Source organism: Zophobas morio, unplaced genomic scaffold (genome assembly GCF_036711695.1).
Source record: "Zophobas morio isolate AGI-343-1 ecotype UQ-CSIRO unplaced genomic scaffold, CSIRO_AGI_Zmor_V1 ptg000017l, whole genome shotgun sequence".
Lineage (NCBI taxonomy): Eukaryota > Metazoa > Arthropoda > Insecta > Coleoptera > Tenebrionidae > Zophobas > Zophobas morio.
Genome location: NW_026972122.1, coordinates 13,711,804 through 13,739,168, shown reverse-complemented (window position 1 = coordinate 13,739,168; position 27,365 = coordinate 13,711,804). Strand labels below are relative to the sequence as shown.

The 27,365-nt window shown below is 32.7% G+C and overlaps 1 protein-coding gene and 1 long non-coding RNA gene across 11 annotated transcripts in view; one reads left to right on the top strand and one right to left on the bottom strand.

Annotated features, from left to right (window-relative positions):
• The window catches only part of LOC135130146 (PDF receptor-like), a 204,069-nt gene that overhangs the window by 158,996 nt on the left and 17,708 nt on the right, over positions 1-27,365 (top strand). For 9 of the 10 annotated variants that reach the window (XM_064057483.1, XM_064057480.1, XM_064057487.1 and 6 more), the window contains exons 4-7: positions 37-179; positions 289-380; positions 428-557; positions 25,176-25,387. In XM_064057483.1, the coding sequence (XP_063913553.1) occupies positions 37-179; positions 289-380; positions 428-557; positions 25,176-25,387 (577 nt within the window). Of the gene's footprint in view, positions 1-36; positions 241-288; positions 381-427; positions 558-25,175; positions 25,388-27,365 lie in introns of those variants that run through there. The other variant, XM_064057489.1, reaches the window with a different exon arrangement.
• LOC135130147 (uncharacterized) lies at positions 9,165-10,274 on the bottom strand. Its single transcript, XR_010280680.1, has 3 exons — positions 10,006-10,274; positions 9,825-9,948; positions 9,165-9,776 (listed from the first exon to the last, which is right to left on the bottom strand). It is a non-coding gene; the product is annotated as an uncharacterized LOC135130147 (long non-coding RNA).

The window sequence follows — 27,365 nt, the reverse complement described above, 5'->3', positions numbered from 1 at the left end:
CCATTTAGCACTTTACAAATCCACTGCTCTTTGCAGGTGTAGCGTACAGACTTTGCAGGGATGATGGAAACTGGGAAGGTGAAGATAGAGAGAAAGGTTACACACATTACGAAAGATGTTTACCATCTCAATTAATCGATATTATGAAAATGTGCGACCAAATCAAAGAGTGTCCGCAGGTTAATATTTTCTTCTCAAAATCCCTCATTAAAAATATGTGATTGATTCAATGCACAGCGAGTAAATGAGCATCTACTTTTTAATAATTTCAATAATTCATCCTTTTAGATCATAAGAACAACAAGGACAATTGAGATGGTTGGATTATCCTTTTCTTTAGTGTCACTGATCATCTCGCTTTTGATATTTTTCCAATACAGGTAATTCTTTTATAGAAGAATAATTCAAATAATGAAATACTTTTTAGGGTTTTAAAAAATAATCGAACAACGATTCATAAGAATCTGTTTTTCGCTACGCTCTTGCAGGTGATTTTTCGTTTGATTAAATATGTCGATCAGGAGCTTAATGATAAAGATAGAATAATCGAACATACGGTGAGTACAAGACTTATTTCATCAATCATTTCCAAATTTATCCTGCTGATATTCCGTTTTATCTTATGATTTTTCCTTTCACATACACAACTGCGACTGACAGGCACAAGAAATATTATTCTTGAGAGGGGATAATATCTTGCACAGTATTTGCTTGAGTAATTACCAAAATGGCTCAAGCTTTAATAAAGCTTAATTAAGCATACCGGTTCTATTTACACGTGTAAAATTTAACACAAATAAAGTTTTTTTGTCGTGACACGCAACAACGAATTTTTAATACATAAATCAATTATATCCAGGGTAAGCCAAGAAGAACCGTTTCTCGATATGTCATTACTCATTAATTATTCTTCAATAGCGTAACCTAAAAATAGTGTCAATTATATAATATCTATCCTGTTTTTGAAGTGCAGATAAACAAGACTATATATTTTTACGTATCTATAAAATTGAGCCAGAATACACAATACTGTGATAACCCAAACATCCCACCAAAATTTAGTTTGAACCTTCAACTCGGTCATTTAGGTATTGTTGATTAAAAAGTTCTGGCAAGTGCTAGGTGGATATTCCTTTTATACTAGTGACCGCATTCCTCTAAAATTTGTACGAAGTTCTGATGATAGGTAATAGTTAATTAAATGAATTTCTGAAACTGCAAAGCAAACACATTTCCATTACGCCACGCTGTGGTAACATCTTTAAACAACAAAGATTATATATGATGTTAAATTATGCCACATTGTGTCAACAATTTCGAACAACAATGAATTTACATTATTAAATTATGCATTATTTCTAGTTAATGACCAAATCAAAATGAGATCATCAAGATTACATCATATGTACAATAATTCTAGAATAAATCACAATTCTCACTATTCCTTCTTTCAACACTTTTTTAAGATTAGTGTAAATGCAGTAAATGAAAAGTTAATCGCCGCCACGTTTTATTTTATGAACAGTCATAATTCAATCCGTGAATTTACAAACAATATAGCAAAATTAACATGATGACGAAATAGTTACACTTTTCAGAAAATCATTAATAAACTTATACTATACTAATTTCGCTCATTGAGGCGGACTGTGGCATCGAATGCGATTCATTTTTGTTTAAACAATTTGCTTTTGATGAAATTATAAACAGTATTTGAGAAGCCATGCACAACTTATTTTTTTAATGGAATTTTGATATTTTGATTGTTTTTTTGTAATGAATATTTATTTGATTTATGACATTCCTCATTAAAAGTCGGCAACATTTCAAGGTTATTCCAATTTTCTAATTTAACAAAATTAGAGTTTTTAGAGAGCTATGTCAAAGGAAGAGTTTTCTTCATCCTTGATATTTCCAACGGAAATCATCTATTACGCGTCACAAAATTATCGATCAAAGTAGACTTCATAAAAAATAAAAAAATGTTAAAATATAACACTTAATTTAAAATGAGTGCAAAATTCTAACCTTTAGGTTTCGTCTTCTGCTACAATTTAGCGAATCCCCTCATCTTCATTTACGAACCCACAGCAACAAAAAACACAACAAATTTTTGTGTATACAAAGAAAAATACTATGGAAGTTAAAATCAACTTTATACATACTAATTTTTAATAACGATGCAATTCAAGATTGCACAGGTTTAATAAGTAGGTAAACAAGATTTAAAAATACTAATCAAAAAATGTTTTCAAATCACAATATAAATTCTAAGCAAAATTTTACATTTACATCACGCGATTCTTGGTGAAGATTAATAGAAAAAAATCTACATAACAGACTCAAAGTACACTAAAAAAAAGAGTTTCGGAGAATATTTGCCTAAAAATTTGCTAACAAACAGATAAACGGAATGTCCAGAAAACAAGTAATTAAATTTTAATAAAAAAAATCGGTTGTCTGTAAAGTCGGTTTACTGACGATAGTTGAACGTGACAACGTCTTAAGAAAATACTGATGGAATGGTAGCATTTTTCAAAAGAAAATTTTAATTTCATTTGTTTAATAGATTTGTATGTATATAGAGAAGGAGGTAATTAGAAATCACAATGAAATTGATCAAGTTAGATTTATTTATACGCATAAATACAATTATGTCAATTTTTTTAGTTTAATGTGTCTTGAAAACATTGACACTACATTCACTTTTCACTGCACTTGATACTCGACCAAAACATGTCAATGTACTATAATATAGCAGCTGTCCACGCAGACGCATCGCTCACTCAAGTAGGAGAGAGACGGATGGCGAACGCTGCCGAACGCGAAGGCCGATTGTGCCTCTTTGTCGCTCGTTCCGCGTTCTCGCTTGCACTTCAAGCCTTACATGGGACGCCTCAGAGCGAGGTAACGCCGCATGAGTCATGCTTTTTCGTGCGTGCAGCCGGCTCCATCGATTTATAAGACGTTGTCACGTCAATAACCCTGCTACACTACATTTGGAAATTAAGAATATTCTAAAGTTAATTTAACGAAACTTCAGTAATCACTTTCCAATAAACTCAATAATTGAAGTCCACTGTTTCCGATTAAAATGATAGTCTGAAACGTTTTGTTGATTTATTAGTGAACTTTGTGTAGTTGTAGTTAAGTATGTCCCAAATATAAAAATGTTTTCAATTTTTAAATAATTAACATTGATAAAAACGTTTGAGTTCTTATTGAAGCAAACATATTTATTAATTTGTTAATTCGTTTGTACCATACAACTACTTCTCCCTTAACATCCGTATTGTTATATCACTTTAGATTAAAAGAACTGAAGAAATAAGATAGACCGATACTTAAAGCCTTATACTTATAGCAACACTTACCATTTAACTCCTGATTTCCTTTCTTTCCTCGCCGATTCTTGCAGACTACTTTCTCATGTATATAACCAACGAGAAAATGAACTTAGTAAGATGGTTAGCTTAGAGAATTTATGTTTATACTTCGAAAGAATTCTACTACTCACGTACAAGCATCAGCAGCCGCATAAAAGAAAATGAAAGTTGATTGATTTTTGTCTCCTTAAACCAGAGGAGTGGACTGATTAATAGTTAATACAGCAAAACGGTCTGAAAATTATTTTACGTGGGGAACTGTTAGTGTAATAAAAATTATTGGCGGGGTGACACTACTGTAATTTTTGAGTAAATGGAGTGAACGTGATTTGATTAAAAAAAAAAAGATGTAACGAGGATGTGAATGAGATTCGAACTCACTAGTGCAAATCTTCTGCGAACGCTTGGAAAACAGAGATTAGTCACCTCCTCATGCCGCAATCCAAGTAAGCTACAACGCGATTGTTCGCATGCGCGCGTGGTATCGGTTATGCTATATACAACACGCAGCGAATATTGCAGAATCATTTTTGTAAAGTAATTGTGATTAAAACTAAATTTTGAGGGAATGGCACCACCTTGTTGGTAGACAAATTTTGGTTAGCGTTTAATCATCTACATGAAATTTCTAACATACATACAAAATTTGACGCAATTGATCCGCTAGTTTCGAAGCTTATGGGTCAAATATAAATGGACATAGGCGCCACACAGACAAACGGAAATTGGAGACTCCTTTTTTGATACTGTAGGGGCCATGAAACCTCAAGAAAACATAAAAGTGGCCATTCATCGGATGGACTCGCTTACTATACTTAGGTTTACGCTCAGGAAGTAAAAAAATGCATATACGCACTACAATAAAAGTTGATCGAAGGTTATTTCGACAGGACTTCTCCCGTCTTTGAAGTACAGCCCAACAAATCCCGCTTCTTTGGAAAATTTAAAAAAATTGATATTGATAACTTTTATTTATGATAACCGTTACATGATACATGTGTTTTGACATGCTATAATTTTTTTATTTGTCTACGACATCAACTTTTTTTAATGACACTGTATATATATTACATACAAGAAATGACTCACACCACAAATTGCATTTTTCTTAATTTTAAAAAATTACCCACCATTCAATTAATTTCTAAACGAAGAATTACTAACAGAATGACATGAAGTTATAGAAGCCTAATCAATGGGAACCCTACTTGAAGTCTGCTTATGCAGTTATTACTTTTTTTATTACACTCCTCAAAACTATGCGAACCATATTATTCATCAAACCACCCTCTTACTTAAAAAACACTCAGAGAAATGAGGTCATTTGCGAGCTGCGGTGCCACAGACGAATACACTGACAGACAAAGGCTTTAAAGTTAAAAATGGCTAACATGATTATCAACAAAAAAACGAACCGTCCTAATGAAACTAATTTTTAAACAAAATAAAAAAAACGCATTGAAATCGGTTCATCTGTTCGGGAGCGCCCATGGGGTTAGTGTTTTTTTTATATTTATCCTTATAAATAATCCTGCAGTCGGAATGCAATCAATACAAATTTAATTTTTCCGTGCAACGAACACTCCAAAGTAACAACTGCTTTCAAACGTTCGCCACAATGAAGCAAATAACCGAATTGTTAAAAATACTATCACAGTGACCACCGCTTCCTGAAAATCAAAACTACTGTAGGCATTTTCTACGTGATCTCATTTTCACGCCGTTTTAACACAGTGGAACCGTGGAATAAACGCTCCACAAAAAGCCTTGCATTGCAAAAAGCATCTCTCTCTGAATACACAAAAATTATGTGTAGGAGAAATTCCTAAGAGAAAAACAGGAGACAACGTGAGACAGAAGGGGAAAGTAAAACATTACATTAAAAGTTGAACGTTCATGGTCTTTACGTTTGAATTTATGCATCAAGTTTCTTAAAGGATTTTCCCTTGCTCGGTGTTTTTTGGTGGATCAGTATTTGTGTGCTGCAAAGTTATTGATATCTTTATTAGTTTCGGTTGATCGTTACAACTTTTGGTGGCAACGTATAATATTAAATTTAATTAATATGTTATTGAACAAATATAACACATACCTTGTTATTTGTATACCAACATCTTTGACTTCATATTGCAACTACATACGTGGCACATGTTATTTTTTCGTTTAAAATAAAGTAGGACAAAGTGAAAATACAATAGTTCCAAATGGTGTTAAAGATATTCCAAAAAAGCAGTTTGGCCTAAACCCTAAACCACTCAACTATAGCTATTATTAAAAATAAAATCATATCGTCTACTTAAGTTTGTTTTTGTATATGTTACTGATTTACAAAATGATTACGTATTACCGAAGGAAATATATTTTTTGTGACTTACAATTATTTACAAATGGCGTTCACACCATTATCCAAGAAGATCAAACTGGATATAAAAAAATTGGTCTAAAGAGTTTAGACAGTACTTCCCTCGCTGTCGGAAACTTGACGACTGCATGCCTATTGTGTTTTTTCTCATTACATTTTTGTAGTGGGAATTTAAAAAAAAATTGCGATGACGTCATCAACATTTTTGCAAGGACACGTATATCAGTTTGGGATAGATGTAGTGTAATACTAAGAATAAAATTATTATATTCTCAAATTTTCGGGAAAATGAATTGGGTCGTTTTGAATATTGATTTGTAATAATCAATAAAATAACGAAACAATTTACTCACGTATACGTATCCCAGGCAGCTGAAAATCGTGTATGTATAAACATTCTTAATTTAAGATGACAGGCGTAACAGCATACTTGAGAGTCAAACAGAGAAACTGTAAACAAAACGACCATCGGTTTTATTGCTTCGACTTCCGCTTATTATATAAAACATTGGGTTTTATTTTAATTCTTGACGGTGAAATTCACAATTGGTTGATTATAAACATGTCTATTTCACATTCGCGGAACCAAGTGAACGCATAAAACAAATGCAGGTCTGTAATGTTAAAGTCGATGTAAATAAGCATGCTACCCTTATGTTTCAACCGAGTTTTTCCTTTAACAAATTTTTTGTCTACCAAATTGGGTTGGTTGGGGTGTAATACTAATAATAAGTGTTGCCTTTAATTTAATCAATAAAATAAATTGACTTCATTAATTTTTTTGAACCACCTCTTAAGAAAATCTAAAAAATATGAATGGAATGATAAATCACAAGTACAAACTCATCATATTTTTAGCATTTTAGATAGGATTTATTCAGCAAAATTTAAGGGTGACGTCATCAATTTTTTTAGGAGGGATGAACAAATACATTTTGAACAAAAGTTTACCATGCTTATAATAACTTTAGAATATTCCCAAGATTTCAAAGCATTCGGTTTTGTAATTCCTGATTAAATCGATAAAATAAATTCACGCCTTCATTAATTTTTTTGAGTCACCCTGCATATGCAAATCCAAAAATATGAATGGAATGATAAATCACAAGTACAGACTCATCATATTTTGTACATTTTAGATACGATTTATTCGGCAAACTTTTGAGCTGACGTCATCAGTTTTTTGTAGAAGATAACCAAATATATTTTGACTAAAAATTTATTATGCTCTTTATAACCTTAAAACATCTGCAAGATTTCAAAGCATTCGGTTTTGTAGTTCCTGATTAAATCAATAAAATAAATTTACGCATTCATTAATTTTTTTGAGTCACCCTGTATATGCAAATCGAAAAAATTTGAATGGAATGACAAATTACAAGAAGAGACTCACCATATTTTGTACATTTTAGATAGGATTTATTCAGCAAAATTTTGTGGTGACGTCATAAATTTTTTAGGGGGGACGACCAAATACGTTTTGATCAAAAATTTACCATGCTTATGATAATTTTAAAATATCTTCAAGATTTCGAAGCATTCGGTTTTGTAGTTCCTGAGTAAATCAGTAAAATAAATTTACGCTTTCATTTATTTTCTTGAATCACCCCGTATATGCAAATCCAAAATATCTGCACTTACCTGGCAACAATTATTGTAACTTGGTCCAATTTTTAAAATTTGGAGATATATATCCTCAATGACACTCACTCTTCAACAGTTTTTTTCGAATTGGCTTCGCATTTCGCAATCGCAACTGTTTCGTCTCGCCACCCAAACAAGTGATTCCCCCCGCGCCGCTCGTCGTTTCCAACTTCCGCTTTTTGCTATGGCTGGGAGTTTGTTTATATAAACTATGTCTCAACGTGCGATAAAGAAATGACACGGTCAGTGGCGTAACTGAAGCAAATGCATATGTACTTTTTCTCTGCTTCTCTCGATGTATAAACATTAACAGTCGAAGTTAATCATGTATTGACAATATATAAAATGATTAAGAGATATTCTTCCGATCACAAAAAAAAATTTCAACATTTGCTATTTATGGTGCTTATTCACGAACACACAATAACAAATAAATAAATATTATAACATTATTGTTGCGAAAATCGGAAGTGCTGTTCTTGATTTGATGGGCGAAAAAAGTTGGAAGTGCCGGGATCTGTTACCGGAACTTCTAATTGCACTGCACACTCCACCTCCACTAAACCACAGGCCACAGTTGCTTATGTTAAAACTCATCATATTTTGCACATTTTGAGTTAAACTTTTTTGGCAAAAATTGTAGATGACGTCATGAATTTTTTCGGGGGAATAAACAGATATATTTTCATTAACAATTTACCACGCTCACAATCAATTTTAACCATCTGCAAAATTTCAAAATATTCAGTTTAGCAATTCTTGATTTATTCACTAAAATAAAGTGACTGATTCATTTCTTTTTTTGAGTGACCCTGTATAAGCAAGTTAAAAAATTTGAATGCAAGTTACAAGTGTAGTCAGATCATATACTTTATTCAGTAAAATTGTGAGAAGACGTAATGAATTTTTTTTGGGATTGATAAAGAGATACATTTTGATTAAACAGTTACCACGCTTACAATAACTTCAAAACGTCAAGATTTCTAAGTACAGTTAAATCCATAAGGTTGTAACCACTCGTTAAATTGTAAGGTTGGCATTACAGCCAATGGTGTTTTTCACATGAACAGATTGGTAACGGCGCATGTGTCAAAATTTGACAATTACGCATGAGAGAGTTTTATTTAAATATCTCACAGTTTGTTATTAAACCATATCATTGAAAAATGGTACCAACACGGCATATTGTGATAAATAAGCAGATGAAAATGGCACTTGCCAACTGCCACAATGAATTGAAACTTGCTTATCCCTAAGCATCGTCCCGAGAACTTGAATTCAAGCTTGCAAAATTTTTTCAGTATGTAGTTATTCTTATACCATGGAAAGAGAGTACTATACTATGAGAGTAACGTATCGACATTCGGAACTTTTTCCATGTTATTACAACACGGTGGTCTGTCGAAGGACTTTTAGTTTTAACTACCTCAAGTTGAAAGTGTATATCTCGCTTTTTAGTACAACATTGTCTTTTCAAGTTTTATACCCACTCTTTATATCCTACACAATACAACTAAATGTCCCTCATTAAATTCAAACACTGCATAAACTTTCCGACTTTCCCTGTAAACTTATCATTAATTCGTATCCTTTTCATAGTGTTCCCGATGTCAAGCCCACAAAATTATAACCCAACACCAATCTGGAGAACCGTTACAAGAAGCAAAGTGGAAACCAAAACAAAAATCGCAGTGGTATTCAAATTTGGAATTTAAAGATCTAACCTACCGTATATTTGACAAAAACAAAAAAAAATGAGTTTTTTACTCTTCAGGATTTGTTTATTTTTGCGAAAGAACATCCAGAATATACAGCAAGTTTAAATACTTTACATTGAGTATTAAAATCCATGGGATCCAGATCTAAGAAAGTTAACAACAGAAAAATAATTGCTTTTTGGTTATTTGGTCTATGTGTTCCCAATGTTTCTAACCACTCCTGTAACAGTTAGTTTAAATAAGCAGTCAAATTATTTTCAACATACGTATTATTTTAGCCTCTGAATTTTGTGAAGTTCCATTTTGTTCATTATTACCACTAAAATCCTCAGGACGGAGGAGCATAGCCAGACCTATTGCCTTCAACCAAATTCCTTGTACACTTTGTAAATAATAAGTAGTACCAAATATTAGAGTTATTAAAGATAACGTTAAAGACTTGTTGGTGTCCCATTTTTTTGATGAAAAATTGGTCATCCGTTGCGACTAATTAAGGTGATCTACCCATTATAGACAATTTTGGTGTTGCTCGCGAAATTGATCATTTCAGCCGAGAGAGCTGGTCCTTCGAGTCATATCATATCATAGTTAGCCACACATATAATTATCACGTATACTCATGTACAATAATTTAAACAAATTCTGAATATCTCAGTTATTCCCCATCTGTAAAGTAATTTTTATGAAGCAGCAACAATAAATAAATCAATTCACCTTGTTTTTTTACCAACCCAACATTTGATTTCATTCGTGACCACAATATTTTTGGCTTCATTTTATCGTAATTCGTAAACGTATCAACTGCAAGTCTAAATTACAGGAGGTGGCATTCTTCTTTCTACAAATGAAAGATAAAACACGTTTCTATTTATCGTTGCTCTTGTATCATAATTACCATGAAGACTCAGGTTATCCTGTTTTCACTGAAAATTGTTTATCAATTTTTACAATATTGCGACAAGTTACAATGATAATTATGAAATAACCTGTGCAGGAGTGCAAGAATTGCAGTGAAGTCGAACGTAATCATGTGTCGCGAATACATGAATGAACTGACATTATATTGACAGGTCACCAGATATGTCACCAGGCTACTAAAAGACAGATTTACACTGAATAATTTTTTAAAATTTACACTAGGGAGTGGTTACAACCTTATGGATTTGAGTTTATTCAGTTTTGCAAAATCAATTCACTCCGTCATTAATTTTTTTCAGACACCCTGTATAAGCAAATATTAAAAATTTTAATGTAGTGATAAATCACAAGTATGGACTCATCATACTTTACACATTGAAGATGGCATTTTTTCAGCAAAATTTTGGGGTGACGTCATAAATTTTTTAGGGGGGACGACCAAATACGTTTTGATCAAAAATTTACCATGCTTATGATAATTTTAAAATATCTTCAAGATTTCGAAGCATTCGGTTTTGTAGTTCCTGAGTAAATCAGTAAAATAAATTTACGCTTTCATTTATTTTCTTGAATCACCCTGTATATGCAAATCCAAAAAATATGAATGGAGTGATAGATCACAAGTACAGACTGATCATATTTTGTGCATTTTAGATATGATTTATTCGGCAAATTTTCGAGCTGACGTCATCAAGTTTTTGGAGGGGATAAGCAAATATATTTTGACTAAACATTTATTATGCTCCTTATAACCTTAAAACATCTGCAAGATGTCAGAGCATTCCGTTTTGTAGTTCCTGATTAAATCAATAAAATATATTTACGCATTCATTAATTTTTTTGAGTCACTCTGTATATGCAAATCCAAAAAATATGAATGGAGTGATAAATGACAAGTACAGGCTCATCATATTTTGTACATTTTAGATATGATTTATTCGGCAAACTTTCGAGCTGACGTCATCAAGTTTTTGGAGGGGATAAGCAAATATATTTTGACTAAACATTTATTATGCTCTTTATAACCTTAAAACATCTGCAAGATGTCAGAGTATTCCGTTTTGTAGTTCCTGATTAAATCAATAAAATATATTTGCGCATTCATTAATTTTTTTGAGTCACTCTGTATATGCAAATCCAAAAAATATGAATGGAGTGATAAATGACAAGTACAGGCTCATCATATTTTGTACATTTTAGATATGATTTATTCGGCAAACTTTCGAGCTGACGTCATCAAGTTTTTGGAGGGGATAAGCAAATATATTTTGACTAAACATTTATTATGCTCTTTATGACCTTAAAACATCTGCAAGATTTCAGAGCATTCGGTTTTGTAGTTCCTGATTAAATCAATAAAATATATTTACGCATTCATTAATTTTTTTGAGTCACCCTGTATATGCAAATCCAAAAAATATGAATGGAGTGATAGATCACAAGTACAGACTCATCATATTTTGTACATTTTAGATATGATTTATTCCACAAACTTTTGAGCTGACGTCATCAAGTTTTTGGAGGGGATAAGCAAATATTTTTTGACTAAAGATTTATGATGCTCTTTATAGCCTTAAAACATCTGCAACATTTCAAAGCATTCTGGTTAGCAGATTAAAAATTAAATTTCAAAATGTTGTTTTATAATTTTGATTTTTTTTCCAAAAATCTGGACGTTTCGGGTGAAAAGTCGATTCAGAGTTGTAAACTACATGTGTAGGACTATGTTATTTTATACAATTGAAAACCCATTTACTATGTACAATTTTGAAGTGACGTCATCGCTTTAGTGGTGGGGATGATTAGACAAATTTTGGTTAGCGTTTTACCATCTACATGATATTCTTAATATAAGTACAAAATTTCACAACAATCGGTCGAGTACTTTCGGAGATTATCTGTCTAATAAAAATCCGGGACAACAGACGGACAGACGGACAGACGGACAGACGGACGGACAGACGGACAGACGGACGGACAGACGGACAGACGGACAGACGGACAGACGGACAGACGGACAGACGGACAGACAGACGGAAATGGGAGACCTATTTCTTCGTCTTCTAGGGGTCATGAAAGATCGAGAAAACGTAAAAGTAGAGAGTCGGCCGACGGACTCGATTACAATACTTCCTTTGCTTACGCTCGGGAAGTAAAATATTGCATACAAATCAAAAATGACACCAAATTTTGAATTTAAATTTTAAATGCATCTACCGCGTTAATAGTAGTGATTCTGACATTCATCAGCAATTTTGTTAATGTCAAAATGACAATAAAAGGACTGCTAATTAAAATTGACCTGGAATCAGCGAATAATTTATTTCTTGTCTACACAAATTTTACTTGCTTCAAATTAGGCTTTAATTGCCTCACTGAACTCATCTTCTATTATCAATTGGAATTAGCTGGTATAAGCCGAGTGAACTCATGAACTCGCTTTGAATTTAGGTCGGATAGAATGAAACTCATGGCGAGTAAATTAAAAATGAAGTATTAACTGTTTTTTTAAATAATTAAGCATTTTCTTTTATTTCAACCCTTCTCGTTTGTAAAAAGAACAAAGTAATGATTTTCATTAAAACTGTTGCGATTCAGGAAAATAGGAAAAAAGCTTTGCTTCACTGAACTGAATAACGCAGAAAGACAATTCTAGTAATTAATAATACTGGGTGATTTTTTAACCTGAAACTTTCAAATATCTTGAAAAATAAGCACTCTACAAAAAATGTCCTGCTCCAAAATTTAATCATTCGATGAGAGAAATACTTCAGTGCAAAAAACTAGTTCCCTTCGCCCCTCCTTGTTGGTGAGGTGGGAAGTAACTTTGAATTTTAAATAGGAACCCCGACTTTTTATTAAAGTTTCGGATTTTACGGCTGAAACTAACTCGGGTTTCTCTAAAACATTTTTTTATATTCATGACAGATGACGATGTAATACACGAAATTAGATTTTTTCAATTTCTCCTACTGAGAACGTATGCATACAATTCTGCAATACGTGTACAGTAAAAAATATCAAGTTTTCATTATAAATAATCCAAAGTGACTCGCTACATTATTGAACGCAACTTGGAAGGTGAAATGTACCCAGACATTTTGGAAAATGAATTGCCAACATTACTTGAAAACTTGAGCTTAAAAGTGCGACAGAACATATGCTTTCAACACATGTGATTTCAATTCAATGCTCACTGGATCGGTAAAGCTGGTCCGGTAAATTGGCGTGCTAGATTACCAGATCTTAGTTCGGCAGATTTCTTTTTGTGGGTCTATCTCAAAAACAAACTTTACAAATCAGAACCAACAATACGTGTGAATATGACTGAGCGAATCAGAAATGCTTGAATCGAAATTCAAGCAGACACATTTCTCAGTGTACATTCAAATGCCTTGAATTCGAAGACCATCAATTTAAGCACTTACTTCAATTGAAAGATAATGAGGCGTCGAAAATCATGTAAATTAAGCACCCTGATAAGTGAGAGGCCAAGCGACTCACAGAAATCAAGCAGCCTGATAGGTGAGAAGTGAAGGGAATCACCTAAATCAAGCACCCTGAGAGAAGAGGGGACCCACCTAAATCAAGTAACCTGATATGTGAAAGACAAGGTGACCCACTCAGGCACCCCGAAGGGAATAGAAAACTACGTCGCCTACATCCTTGTTCCTGGGGTACGCTAAAAGTAGTTTATTCGACGGCCATTTACATTTCTAAAGGTAACAATTTCCAACTTATTCGAATTTTGCAACATAAATAAACTTTTTTAACGACGAATTTCAAGAATTTACATAAAACGTGGTATTTTTTATTGCCGACGTATTCCTGATTCGTATGTATAGGTTGTCAGTAGGCGAAATCGAAAAAATCAGTGTCATCTATCACGAATCGAAAAAATGTTTCAGACAAATGATACGTTTAAGGTGTCGAAGTTAACCCCTGCCTCACCTACAAGAAAAGGGAGAGAGGAACTAATTTTAGCACTAATGTGGTTCCACCACGACATGATTAAATTTTGATTCTGTACATTTTTTCGAGATATTTGAAAGTTTCAGCTTAAAAAAGTCAGCCTGTATATCAAAGTTAGTTAAAAAAAGTATCAGTTGGTATTAAGACGAAGTAAGGTATATTCAATTTACACACATAATAATCAGAGTTAGAGAATTAATATCATTACTTTCAAACAGTGAACAGCAAGAAATCGTTCAATGAAATGTTTAACACGTTTTAGAATTAATTTTACTTTGCAAGTACAACTTATTATTATTATTATTTTATTATTTATTATTTTTAGTAAAACACGTATCCCTTTATATATTTACATTGAAGGTTCATTTCTGCTTGCTTCTTCATTTACCTTTGCCATATGTTGGAGATTTATTTTCAAGCTGTGGTGAGAGCTGCTGATAACCATGACGACGTTATATGTAATTAAATTTTCTAGGCAACGAAATTGGGTAGTACTGTGAAACTGCAAATTATTATTGGTTTAATAATAATTCAAAAATTATGTACATTTTTGTTTTTGTTTGTTTGTTTGTTTGCTTACTATAAACTCGATAGTGGGAGAGATTCTATTAATAATTCAAGCAAATTTTTGTGTTGCCAATTCCGAAACATTGGCAGCAATGTTAGTATTTCAGTTGGCAGGGGCCAATTTTGACATGAACTCTACTTTTACATTTTCTCGACCGTTTCCGTCTGTCTATCCGTCTGTCTGCCGTCCCGGATTTTTATTAGACATAGATAATTTCCGAAAGCACTGAGCCGATTGTTGTCAAATTTTGTATTTATATTAGGTATATCATGTAGATGATAAAACGCTAACCAAAACTTGTCTAATCATCCCCACCACTAATGTGATGACGTCACTTCAAAATTGTACATAGTAAATGGGTTTTAAAATGTATAAAATAACATAGTCCTACACATGTAGTTTATGACTCCGAATTGAATTTTTACCCAAACGTCCAGATTTTTGGAAAAAAAATCAAAATTTTGAAACATTTTGCAATTTAATTTGGAATCTGCAAAACCGAATGCTTTGAAATCTTGCAGATGGTTTACAGTTATGATAAGAATGATACATTTTTAATTAAAATATATTTACTCATCCCCCCCCCTAAAAAATTAATGACGTCACCCCAAAATTTTGCTGAATAAATCCTATCTAAAATGTACAAAATATGATGGGTCTGTACTTGTGATTTATCCTTCCATTCATATTTTTCGTTTTGCATATACAGGGTGACTCAAAAAAATTAATGAATGCGTGAATTTATTTTATTGATTTAATCAGGAATTACAAAACCGAATACTGTAAAAACTTGGAGATGTTTTAAAGTTATCATAAGCACTGTTAATTTTTAATCAAAATGTATTTGCTCATCCCCCCTAAAAATTTGATGACGCCGTCCCAAAATTTTGCTGAAAAAATCCTTCTTCTTAATCTTAAATGTACAAAGTATGATGAGTGTATACTTGTGATCTAACACTGTATTAATATTTTTTAGATTTAGACTGAGTCAATTTATTTTATTGATTAAACCAAGAATTGCAAAACCAAATATGGACTTTCAAATCTTGACATTGTGAAGTTATTGTAAGCATGTTAAGTTTTTAATCAAATTGTATCTGTTTATCAACCCCAAAAATTTGATTACGTCATCTCAAAATTTTGCCGAATAAATTCTTTCGAAAATGTGCAAAATATGATTAGACTATAGGTACTTGTAACTTATCATTGCACTCATATTTTTTAGATTTGCTTATACAGGGTGACCAAAAAAAAATAATGAATCAGTCAATTTATTAAACGAGGAAAGTTCGGTCGAAATAACTTTCGATCAATTTTTGTTTCAAGTATTTGGGAAAACACAGGAAGAATGACAAACGGGCCTAAATTTGGAGGAATTGTTTATATCGCCGTTTTTGTAAACTTGTGGTGTAGAAGAAAATTTTTAGGCAGTCTGGAAATACATATATAAGTTCCTCGCCATAAGTTAATGAATTTACTTAAAGTTCCTTTACAGTAATACATGACACCGCACTGAAGATAAAAGTGACGTTACTTTTTACAGAGATATTTGACAGTAAATCAAACGGGACACAGCCATTGCTATTTCTGTTTTGATTTAAGGTCTGAGATGCTAGATTTTTGTAAAATACTTAGTTGTTAAAATTATCACATGAAATTCGTAGTCAAGCTGGTCATCACGTTTATCGTTACTATTAACTACAATTTTGATTAAGCAAATTCCATAATGCTTTATTTAAATTTTTTGGTAGTTCAACGGTTTTTTTGTTGTAGCAGGTATTTTCTTTTGGATTTGAGTGTTTGTTAATTGATTTCTTGGTTCCTTAAATTGTACAGTTTTAGTCACATTATTTATTATACTTAAACTACGACGTGTATTTCGTATAGTTTTTAGACCTTCGTCAAACCACATAACTTTACGTTTATTATTTATTTTGATTCCTTTCCCGAAAAAGCAGTATTTCCATGGTCTACTATTATTATCTATCTACAAATTTTTTAAAATTGTCACATACATTTTGGTTAGTATTATATATCCATAAACCATATAGATAACATGAAAATCTACCCGTTCCAGTTATTGGTCGAATTATTTTATTCTTTACTATGAGATAATTGGGGTAAGAAAAATTCTATTTTAACACCCAGGTGATTAGACAAATGGATGTCAACAGGTTTTGTTTTAAAATGAATCAAATAATATTAGTAGATATATTGTCTAGGCAGTGTTTTAGATTGGTATTAAATAATGTGGTAACGCCATAACTACTCATCAAGTCACAAAGCTTATCTCTACATTTATTTTTTTGGTTAAATACCTACAAAATTAAAATCGCCAGCTATTATGATATTGTTGTTCAACGAATTATAAGTTTTTAGAATGATTCATGGGGCTTAAGAACGTACTAAAATTACCTGAGGGTAGTCTATGTACATATCGCACTGTGAGAGCAATACTCACGCAACTCAAAACCAGCGTGTTTTGAGTAATGATGATTTAACATTCCCAAGTTTTTATCATAGAAATAATATTATATGGAAGTAACTTAGAAAGAGACGCGCGTTGTCAACACAGTGGGACAGAGATAGGGCTCTCTGAGTGGCAAAACATTGACGCGAAACTGCAGAGCACTGTGTTTCTGGAGGTTTCTTTCGTGCTATCGCATGGTGTTTGAAGGTGTATTTTTGCAAATTTACCTTTTTCTAGGCTCAAGTTACCTTATTTAAATGTCTACAGTCTTCTTAAGTTGTATTTTATCGGACCATTTGTTAAACATCGTGAAATCGTGTTGTGCGTATAATTGCATAGAGCGTGCAAAGACAGCAATCCTGTTTCATTTCATAGGTAATAATCACATACACAGACGAAGGATTTCGTAAATAATTTAAAAATTTTGTTAGATTCCCTAAACATTCCGAGTTACGAAAAAACTGATTATTGCTACAAAAAGAGGGAATTTTATATCTATTGATTATTATTGTTTTAATTATTTGTACGTGGATTTAGAAAATAGATTTTTAGAAATTTTCACACAATTTAATACGTTTAATTTAATTAGGCACCCTGTCACTTTTATCGAAAGTTTAATTACTTTTATCCTAAAAATTTCAGAATTACCAATGAAGATACAGTACAAGATTAGTTAACTTGTAGAAGATTATTGTACTAATTGAATTTGTAATATATTGCGGATTCTGTATACATATTATTTTATTAAAAGACTATCTCCACCACTTAACATGATTTTTGTTGTTTCACATTACACATTCTTTTAACGTAAACTGTAAAAATATAGTCTTCATTAACAGACGTTTGTTATAATTGATTGTTTGAACAAATTCGTAAGAAAACGTATTAATTCCCGTTCAAATGAAGCGTTTCTTGCCACCCAGCACGTGATACGTGGTCAGCCGTCCTTTCCCCACTGATGCATAACCGCTCTAGCTATTTCATTCTTCTGTTGATTACACTCGCTCGCGTATGGAAACGTATACAAGGCTCCATCCACTCCTTTATTAGATCAATGGTTTTTACATATTATTTGTATCTTAAATACCAAAGGCTTCGAAATACATTATAGTCATATTGTCAATCTATTATTAATCGTGTTTTTATTCCTTTAGAGTAGACCCTTCTACTCGTTATAGAAAACAAGAAATTTTGCACTGCTACACAATACCAAATATTTTGGCTTGCGTCTTAATAAATTTAAGACAAGAGCAAACTAGCAACATATTGTAATGAAAAAAATATAACAAAACACAAAACAATCACAGTATTAATTCATTCAACATCTACACTGACCGGCAAAAAATACCGGCCACCCTGAAAAATTTCGCAAAACCACTTTAAAACTTAATTTAACTAGTGATCGTTATTTTATTAAAGAATCATTCGATATTGACACATGATGTACAAATTAGCACAAAAAAGAAGACAATTAAACGTAGAATTAAATTTAATTTAACAAAATAACAGAAACAGACCAAGTACGATATTTTCTTAAAAAAAAACAGTAAACGAGCCTGTTATTGTAAATAGTGTTTTTCATCGTTTGATTATAAATTTGGCAATTAATAAACGTTTTCACGCGAAAATAATTCCGTTAACTCTTACAGACGTCTTTCAAAGTGTCGCTCTGTTTCTGTTATTTTGTTAAATTAAATTTAATTCTGCGTTTAATTAGCTTCTTTTTTTTTTGCTAATTTATACCTTATATGTCAATAGTGAATGGTTCTTTAATAAAATGACGATCACTAATTAAATTAATAATTTTTAAAGCTTCGTTTTGTGAAATTTTTCAGGGTGGCCGGTTTTTTTTTGCCGGTCAGTGTACTATGGCTAAATTGTTATAAAATGTGTTATAATTTTATTTAATTCGTTTTTTTATACATAACTGATTTAGTCCATCGTATTTTTTTACGTATTGCTAAAGGACCTTCATAAATATTGTTTAATCATTTTCATTTAAGTCTGATGCCGCCATTGTCGTGATGTTCGGGAATTGATTGACTATTATTTTCAGATATACATACTTCCTTTCTATACGAAGTTAAAAAATTCCATCGGAATTTTTGACAAATTTTAAATTTTTTATTTCGCTCTAATTAACTTTCCTACTTTTCCTATTCAAAGAAAAATTGATTTCCATGTTTTCGGTCAATTCTTAACTATATCAGAAGACATTGTGCATTTGTAGTGTTCAATTTGTACCTAAATTAGTAGGAGTATCAGATTATCAACATCGACTGAAATCTCATAGCTTCATAGCTTACGTGCATTTCACTTAGTTTTGAGATATGGCAATCTTGCATTAAGTGCACACGTAATGTTCGGAAATGCAATACAAACATTTTGATGAATTTGAGCATTACGCAACTATTAAAAACCGTTTATACTTTTATATACTAAAACTACATTAACTTTTTTATGCATTAATGATAAATTTAAGAATTCGGCAAATTTTGACTTACGTGAGATTGCTCTCACAGTGCGATATATTGATAAATAATACTAGCGAGCGAGCGTAGCGTGCAAGTGCAGATTATTGCTCTAAGTAAACTTAAATAATTGGCTACACCCAAATGTTAGTAGATTTTGTGAATTGTTCAAGATGTCAACTAATATTAAGTGTAGCAAATGTGCTAACGATTGGCCCGGTGATAAACTCTTATGTGACATGTGCTATCTTCCCATCCACTCCAGCTGTGTCGGCATCTTGAAAGCCGAAAAAGCGTGTCTTCTTAATAAGAATAGAAAAATAAACTTTTTCTGTGGGAACTGTGACATCGTAAAAATATTGGGTGCGTTAAAAGGAGAAATCGCAATATTGAAGGCTGAAGTAGATGAATTAAAAAACAATAATAGAAGTAACTCCGAACCGACTAAAAATTGCTTAGAAGAATTGATAGACGAACTTGAAGGCCGACAGAGAGGTTCAAACAATTTAATACTTGCCAATGTTATTAAATCTGATAAGGAGATACCCAATCAGCGGAAAGTTGACGACTTTACAAAATGTGAATAGATTTAACACGTAATTACTGATGGTAATATGAATTTTGAGATTATGTCGTTTTTTTAGGCTAGGAAAATATGATGTCAACAAAAATTGTCCACCTAAAATTACTTTCAGCAGTCAAGTCCAAGCTTTTGAAATACTAACAAAATATTTACAAACAAAGAGACAGGCGATACTTAAACAAGAACTTAACATCGTTTCAACAGTACGTTTGTTATAATGTCAGAAAAGAGCTAAGAGAACGCAAAAAGAAAAGCGAACATAATTTATAGTATTCCGAAAATAGTGATTAAGGATGAAAAACTAATAAAAATCCAACCGATTGGCCGCCGTTATCCACACTAAGACAATCTACTGACTAATAATAATCAAAGGGTAAGGGGGTTGAACTCTAAAGTCTATGAATTTTATCCTAATATATGTCTAGAGATATGTTACTAAAATCACTTATTTCAAATGCCAATCAATATTCTTAACGTTAAAATTACCATAGGCTCCAGCACACTAAGTATCATTGCACTTTATATTTTTTCCACTGCAAATGTAGACAGCTGCAATGAACTATTCGAATGTATTGGAAATTATTGTTTTCTGGAAACGAACGCCATCACTGTTGGATAACTTAACATCCCTGTATACTCGATAGGGCGAAAAAACCACGAGACTAAGATACTAAATATATGGCCAGTAGTCAGAACTTGATCTTTTCCTGATTTCGAGATTAACAGTGATATTTATTTTGTGAAGGGCTCAATAAAATATCTAGAACCGAATACGAAATAAAAGTTCTAAATTATGACAAAGTAAAAATGCAACCCAAAAAATCAGACAATTATCTAGACTAAAATCTCACAGACATTAACTGGAAAATGGCATTTTAAACAATTGTTATAGTCATTGAGTACTGAGTTATACATGGTGTTCATTTTGTCTGTTCACGCCTGACAATTTTTGCATAGGCAAAATATTAAACACCCCAGAGACGACTTCGTCCAATTTAATTTTTTTTATATAAGCAATCATAGCAATCACAGAAAAAAAATTACAAAGATGTCAATGCCAAATAATGACAAAATTGAAAAAATTAATACTCAATTTATTATTATAATCAGATTACAACGGAAACGAATTTATAATAAATGTTCAAAATCCTTGCTTCAACTATCTTCACAAAGTCCTATCCTACGTTCAAAATTTCTACGAACTCTATCTAACATGTTGGGAGTTATAGATCTGCATGGCGTATCCTTTCACGTAAGTGGTTTTCACCTTCCCCCAAAGAAAAAATCTAATGGCGTTAGATCAGGGCTCCATGCAGGCCAAGCGTACTCTTCTTCTCTAGCAATAAGTCTTGGTCCAAAGGCTATGTGTAAATAGTTGTTCCTAACGTTACAGCCCCGTAGCTAGAAAACTTATTCAGGGGGGGCAAGTTTGTCGACAGAGGGGGCTGCATGTAAATATGTATATACAAGGTGATTGCGAAATACATGCAAAAAAAATGGGGAATAGCTCACAATATGATTTTGTCACTGGGTAAAATTCACGGTCCTAAATGGTAGCAGTGTCTAGAAAAAAATATTTGAAATTAAGTGTAAATTGTTATGTTTCGTGACCTACATAAATACTACAATGAATAGGACCGAGCGGCTCGGATTAAGAACCAAAAAAGTGACTTTACCAGGCACTTTTTTATTCGCACCGTGAAAAACACGAAAAGGGCCAGTCATCATCGACCGGTCGGTGAAATCGGTTTATGGTGCAGTTTTCCCATGTAGAGTGTGTCGATATGGTAATTGGTGTGCACGAACATTTGCATAAGTGGTACAGCATCTCCGAGATCATGGTACCTTCAACCTCAAATTCACGATCGTGGCCGTGATAGGACAGAAAGAAGAAGTTGGATTTTCACAGCTTGTAGTGCATCCTATATTAAAATAACACGGCCCTATCCATATCATGTTGAGAAAGTGCAGGGTTTGGAGCCCACTGATTGTCCACGTTGTGTAACCCACTTTTTGTCCGATGAAACTCCACATGCCCGTCAACAAGTACGATTTCAAGAGACGGTTTTCGATAAATGTGTATCCGTTGGACGAAACAGTTAGTTTGTGTTCAGAAATTATTGCAGAGCTTCAACAACAAGTGAAAGTGGCAGCCGCTACTCCGGTGTTTTTTACCTATCAACAAACATCTTGCGACGCTTTGACTCCTGTATGGCTAGTCAAGGACAACATTTTCAACATTTCTTGTAAAAAGGTAGTAGCATTCTAAGTTGCTCTTATTTTTGTTCCAATGAACAATGTAAAATCGTTGTGGCAAGGACATCAAAAGTTGATCATCATGAAGGATTACCATAAAATTTTCGCACTGACCTTTAACGATGAATGAATAAATGAATGAACGAATGATAAGCTGCAAAAAGTCGGTTTTACTTTTAATTGAAACTGAAAGTGTTTACGTCGTTTTTATTCGAATGTTTTTCCAATTCTGTTTACAAGGTGGCTCAGTGCCTTCGTATCAAGTGTGGTTCATGGGGGTTTTGCCCCATTCGATTTTTAATTTGTTTTTTCTATATTTCGACTCTACTAGGGTGGGGGATGCCGTGATTAAAATTATTGCATATATTTCGCAGTCACCCTATATATTTTAATAATACACTCAGATAACTACTTTATTTTTTCTCAGTTTTTACATTTGAAAGAGCATTAAAACAGTTGTAAACGTCGATTTTTTACGTTCTTAAATTTTCGTAAAAACCTGTCGAAGTCCAAAGAATTGGTACGGTACTTTTCAAAAGCCAGAAAAACCAAGTTTGCCAATCTTTGATCCATCATTGGATGCGCCGGGCGATCTATTCTGGTTAAAACAGAGAATGTAGATTCACAAACAGCTGTACTGCATCCAAAAATTCGTGCAGTGGCCAGTAACACTAGGTAACAACCAATTTGTTTGAGTTTATTTTTTTGTATGTTTCGTAGTAGGCTATGGAATAAAATGTGACATGACTGAAGTTCGTTCTTATATATGGTCAACATCAACGTTAGGGTGATATTGCCAAATAACATACCCTGTAAGAAAATAAAGGGCGCGCAAGTGGGTCTAACAAATATGCTTCGGCAATCGGCATTATATTGAAATTTTATTACTAATTTGAAATTTATAATGTGTAAGTCTTCCAGGGGGGGCAACCACAACTGCTAGGGGGGGCTCAGCCCCATCTTGCCCCCCCGTAGCTACGGGGCTGCTAACGTCTCTCTGACAATGAGCTGGAGCGCCATCATCTTGAAACCAAATTATTCTTCGTATGTGTAGCTCTACATTTTACAACGGTTCAGATAAAATATTCTTTAAAAAGTTTAGATACATAGTTCTGTTTACATTTCCTTCAAAAAAATGTGGACCAATGACGTGGCATCAAAATTTTTGTCACATTTTCCCAATATTAATAGCATGTCTGTTTTTTTTCAGAATTCGAAAACATTTTAAAGCAACCGAATATTGAAAATATTTGGCTGACAGAAATAATTTATCATAATTTTGGTTCTGGTCATTGCTATCTATGCGTTCACTATTAGTTAAAAATAAAAATTAATCAAAGCTGTTTATGAAACATAAAGTGGGTTGCCTATGCAGAAATATTCAGGCATGAACAGATAAAATGACCACCCTGTATGTATGGATTTTTTTAATTTGACGTTATTGTTAATCAAACTGACAATGAGATCACTATGTTCAACATTTCTATGAATTTTTACATCAACCACAATAATATTCTGATTAATATTATCTCAAGAAATAATTATTCAATGACTACTAAAAAGCACGGAGAAACATATATGGCGAATTTATAATTTTATTACGATAAATACAAGAATCCAACAGTTGTTAAATAAGAAATCGTCAAATATACACTTTGAAACTTTACATCAGAATTTACTAAAGTTGCAACAAGTAAGTACTTAAAAGTTTCGTAATACCGTCAGCATCACGAGTGCTCCAACCAATAGTAATAGAAATTTCAAGTTGTTTTCAAGTCACAACTAAAATGGGATCGCATATTTTTATAGCATTTGAAGCACTGATATAAGAACGAGTATTGTCGTCACGTTAAACTGATATTTTTTTTTGTGTGTCTAAGTATATACTTGACGTTCAGAAGCCAGTTTATACCAAAATATACTAACAATATTGTGGTAAGTTACTGGTTGAATACGAATACGGATAAAATATCTCATTATAATATTATAATATACTTATAATATTCATGTAAGCTCATAGTCATTAAAATTCGGACTGCAATTTTTCAAATTTAAAAATATTGGCATTAAACTACCTGCAAAATTCCTTGTTAACCCTTAAAATGGTGCTTTATTAATGTTTCTCAGGAATTTTTCAACTGATTTAACAAGGATATTAGAAAAATTCGATAATGATGGTAACAACAAATTCTGTAACAACATACATATTTTAGTTCCCGTTTGTTTCTAGTGGCTTCTTGGTTTGCTCTAAGTAAAGTTTATCTTATGGATATTAATTTGACCTCATAAAGTTTCTGCTAATGTATACTGCACAAAGTACTCTCATATCCGAGTCTCAAAACCATATTAAACAACTTATTTTATTCATTTCCTGCTTCTTTCTCGTTTGCGAGAGTCTCGAAATTATAAACTAATCTTTGACCGTTTACGGTACATGAAATTGCTCTATATTGCTATGCTTCTTTCCCTTATACGCACCGGAATAGATGACACATTTAATTAGAATAATTTGCTTATTTATGCTCACTTATTACCCTAACAAAATGTGTTAGAGTTATTATAAGTTACTGAATTATGCACAGATATTCACGAAAATGGAAAGGCAAAATAAGCTGTAGTTGTACATAAGTTATTATATATAATTTTTTCACTTATCTAAGACTCTTTTACGTAAATACTTTAGAATAGATCGCTTCAACCAAAATTCTGTCGCCACGCTTCAGTGCTAAAAAGGTTTTATTTTCGTTCGTTCGAAGGAATTAATCAAAGTGAAAGCCCCAAATATATGTTTTTCAATTCACTATACACAGTTCACTTCTATTTGCAGCCTGGACTTGACAAAACCTGCACAGCTCTTCTGGAATATGCGAAAACAGCAATGTTCATGTGGATGTTCATTGAAGGACTTTATCTTCACAATATGATTACTGTTACGGTGTTTCAAGCAGATACCTACATTAAATTATATTTTTACATAGGATGGACTGTCCCAGCAAGCCTCACAGCGGCGTGGGTATCTACAATGATCGTGTTTAAAAGGTAGGGTGCCAAAATTTATTAATTTTTTATCTGCATTTATCGAACATACGATTGTTTGCGCATGAATGCCGGAGAACTCCCACTAGTGATTTCGTTTTGTCTTATGTTTTCGGGTCATGTTTACAATAGCCAAACATTGTCCTTAGATCTGTTATAGACGTCTCTAAAAGAAATGAATGAAAAAATTTATTTTATTGATTCAATCTAAAACGGATTATCTGAATTATTTGAAATTCTAAAGCAGTAGGTAGTGCTTATTAACGTTACAATCACGCGTTACACATATGAAAATTAGTATAAAAATTTCACTTGGGCTATGCAACATACTCGTACTGTGCTCTTTTAGTAAGAACCGATTTACGAAAGCTCGATTAAATATTTGATTGCGATTAAATTAGTAATTACTAATTAGGCATTCAAGTACCACATGACCGGTTCTATACCAATCAGAGGTCGCCAAACGCCTCGTTAAAGGCGTGATTAACTTAATCTCAGTTAAAATAGTCTATAAATTATTTTATTTATTTGCCGTCTTCCATCGACTTTATCAATTCTTCTTCTACTTTTAAACAATTGCTTACAGAAAATGTAACAAACTGAATACATGATTCGATTATGTGTTCACTTTTCTCAGAAACTCAGAAACGTGATGTTGTGGTTACAATTACTATGTACAAGATATATTAAAATTATTATACGAAAAACTGATGACGGTTCTCGAATTTTTTTAAATAATCCCTTATTGAAACTGGTTCCCTAGATAAGACCCTACTTATATTTCTGTAATGTTGTAATGTTTGAGAACACTGCTTAATAAGAAAGAATGAAGTAGAGACTGATTTCCTTAAAATTTTAGCAAAATAATAAAATTCCACGGTCGGAATCAATACATGATCGTTTTCCGGATTGGAACCGTGTTAATTGAGTTTTTGGGCTGAACGTTTCGCACACTTTCGTAATTAGCATCTTCAAGAGCAGTGGCACATTATCTTCTAAAGCAGTGTCCTGAGTATTTTTCGGGACTCGGCAGAGATAAATATGTTGCTATTTGTTACCCCATCGTACTAAACTTATTTATACCAATTTTTTGCACCGTACGCAAATCCCTTTTTGGTAATGTAAAAAAAAAGAAGACTATGCAATTACATATATAGAATTTATTTGGTACCGTCAATGTTCCAATTATTTTTGTTTTTCATTGAAGAATATTTACTAAAAAAGCAGATCCAATGTCTTTTATATCTTCGTCCTTCATCAAGCGCAGTCCATGATTAAAGCAACCTTAAAAATGTCTCAATTAATATTTTAATTCATAGTCAATATTTTTTTTTCTTAAAAATATTGACTATGTATTTCGTGAGTAGCACATACAATTTAAAGTAAGTTACTCTGTTATTGTCATTATTTAGATCCACTGTACTCCTGAACATAGAATAATGTGCCCACAAAGACGGCGGTTTATACTTTTCGGATAGTTCTCCAAAATATGCCTGGAAGACATTTTCAGAGAAGGACTTTACTTTCCTGTTTGTTCGCCAATCCATGAAAGCCTGGTACGCCGCTGGTATTTCTTTCTGGATATTTCCGGTAACAAATTTAATGATGTTTCTTTTGCTACTTTTACTACTTCAGGCGGTATGGAAGACATTTCGTTGTCATTGTCGTCCACTTCCCTCTCTTCTAACACTTTTATACTATAATATCACAACCACAACACACAAGGAACAAATTTTGACAGTTAAGCGACGCTTCGATTCAAGAGCATCGCCGCCTTGAAAATTTCCAAAGTCCGACTTCCGTTGTGTTATTATCGGATCGTAGTAGCAGTGGTTTATCTGAATCTGCGACCTCCTATCCCGCGTTCCCGTGGTCGTGCAAATAATCGCGTAGTTTGAGACTTCGAAAATAATGATGTGGCTACTGATTACGTCCCCCGTGAGTAATAATTACTCACTGACAAAAACCAATAGAAAGAAAA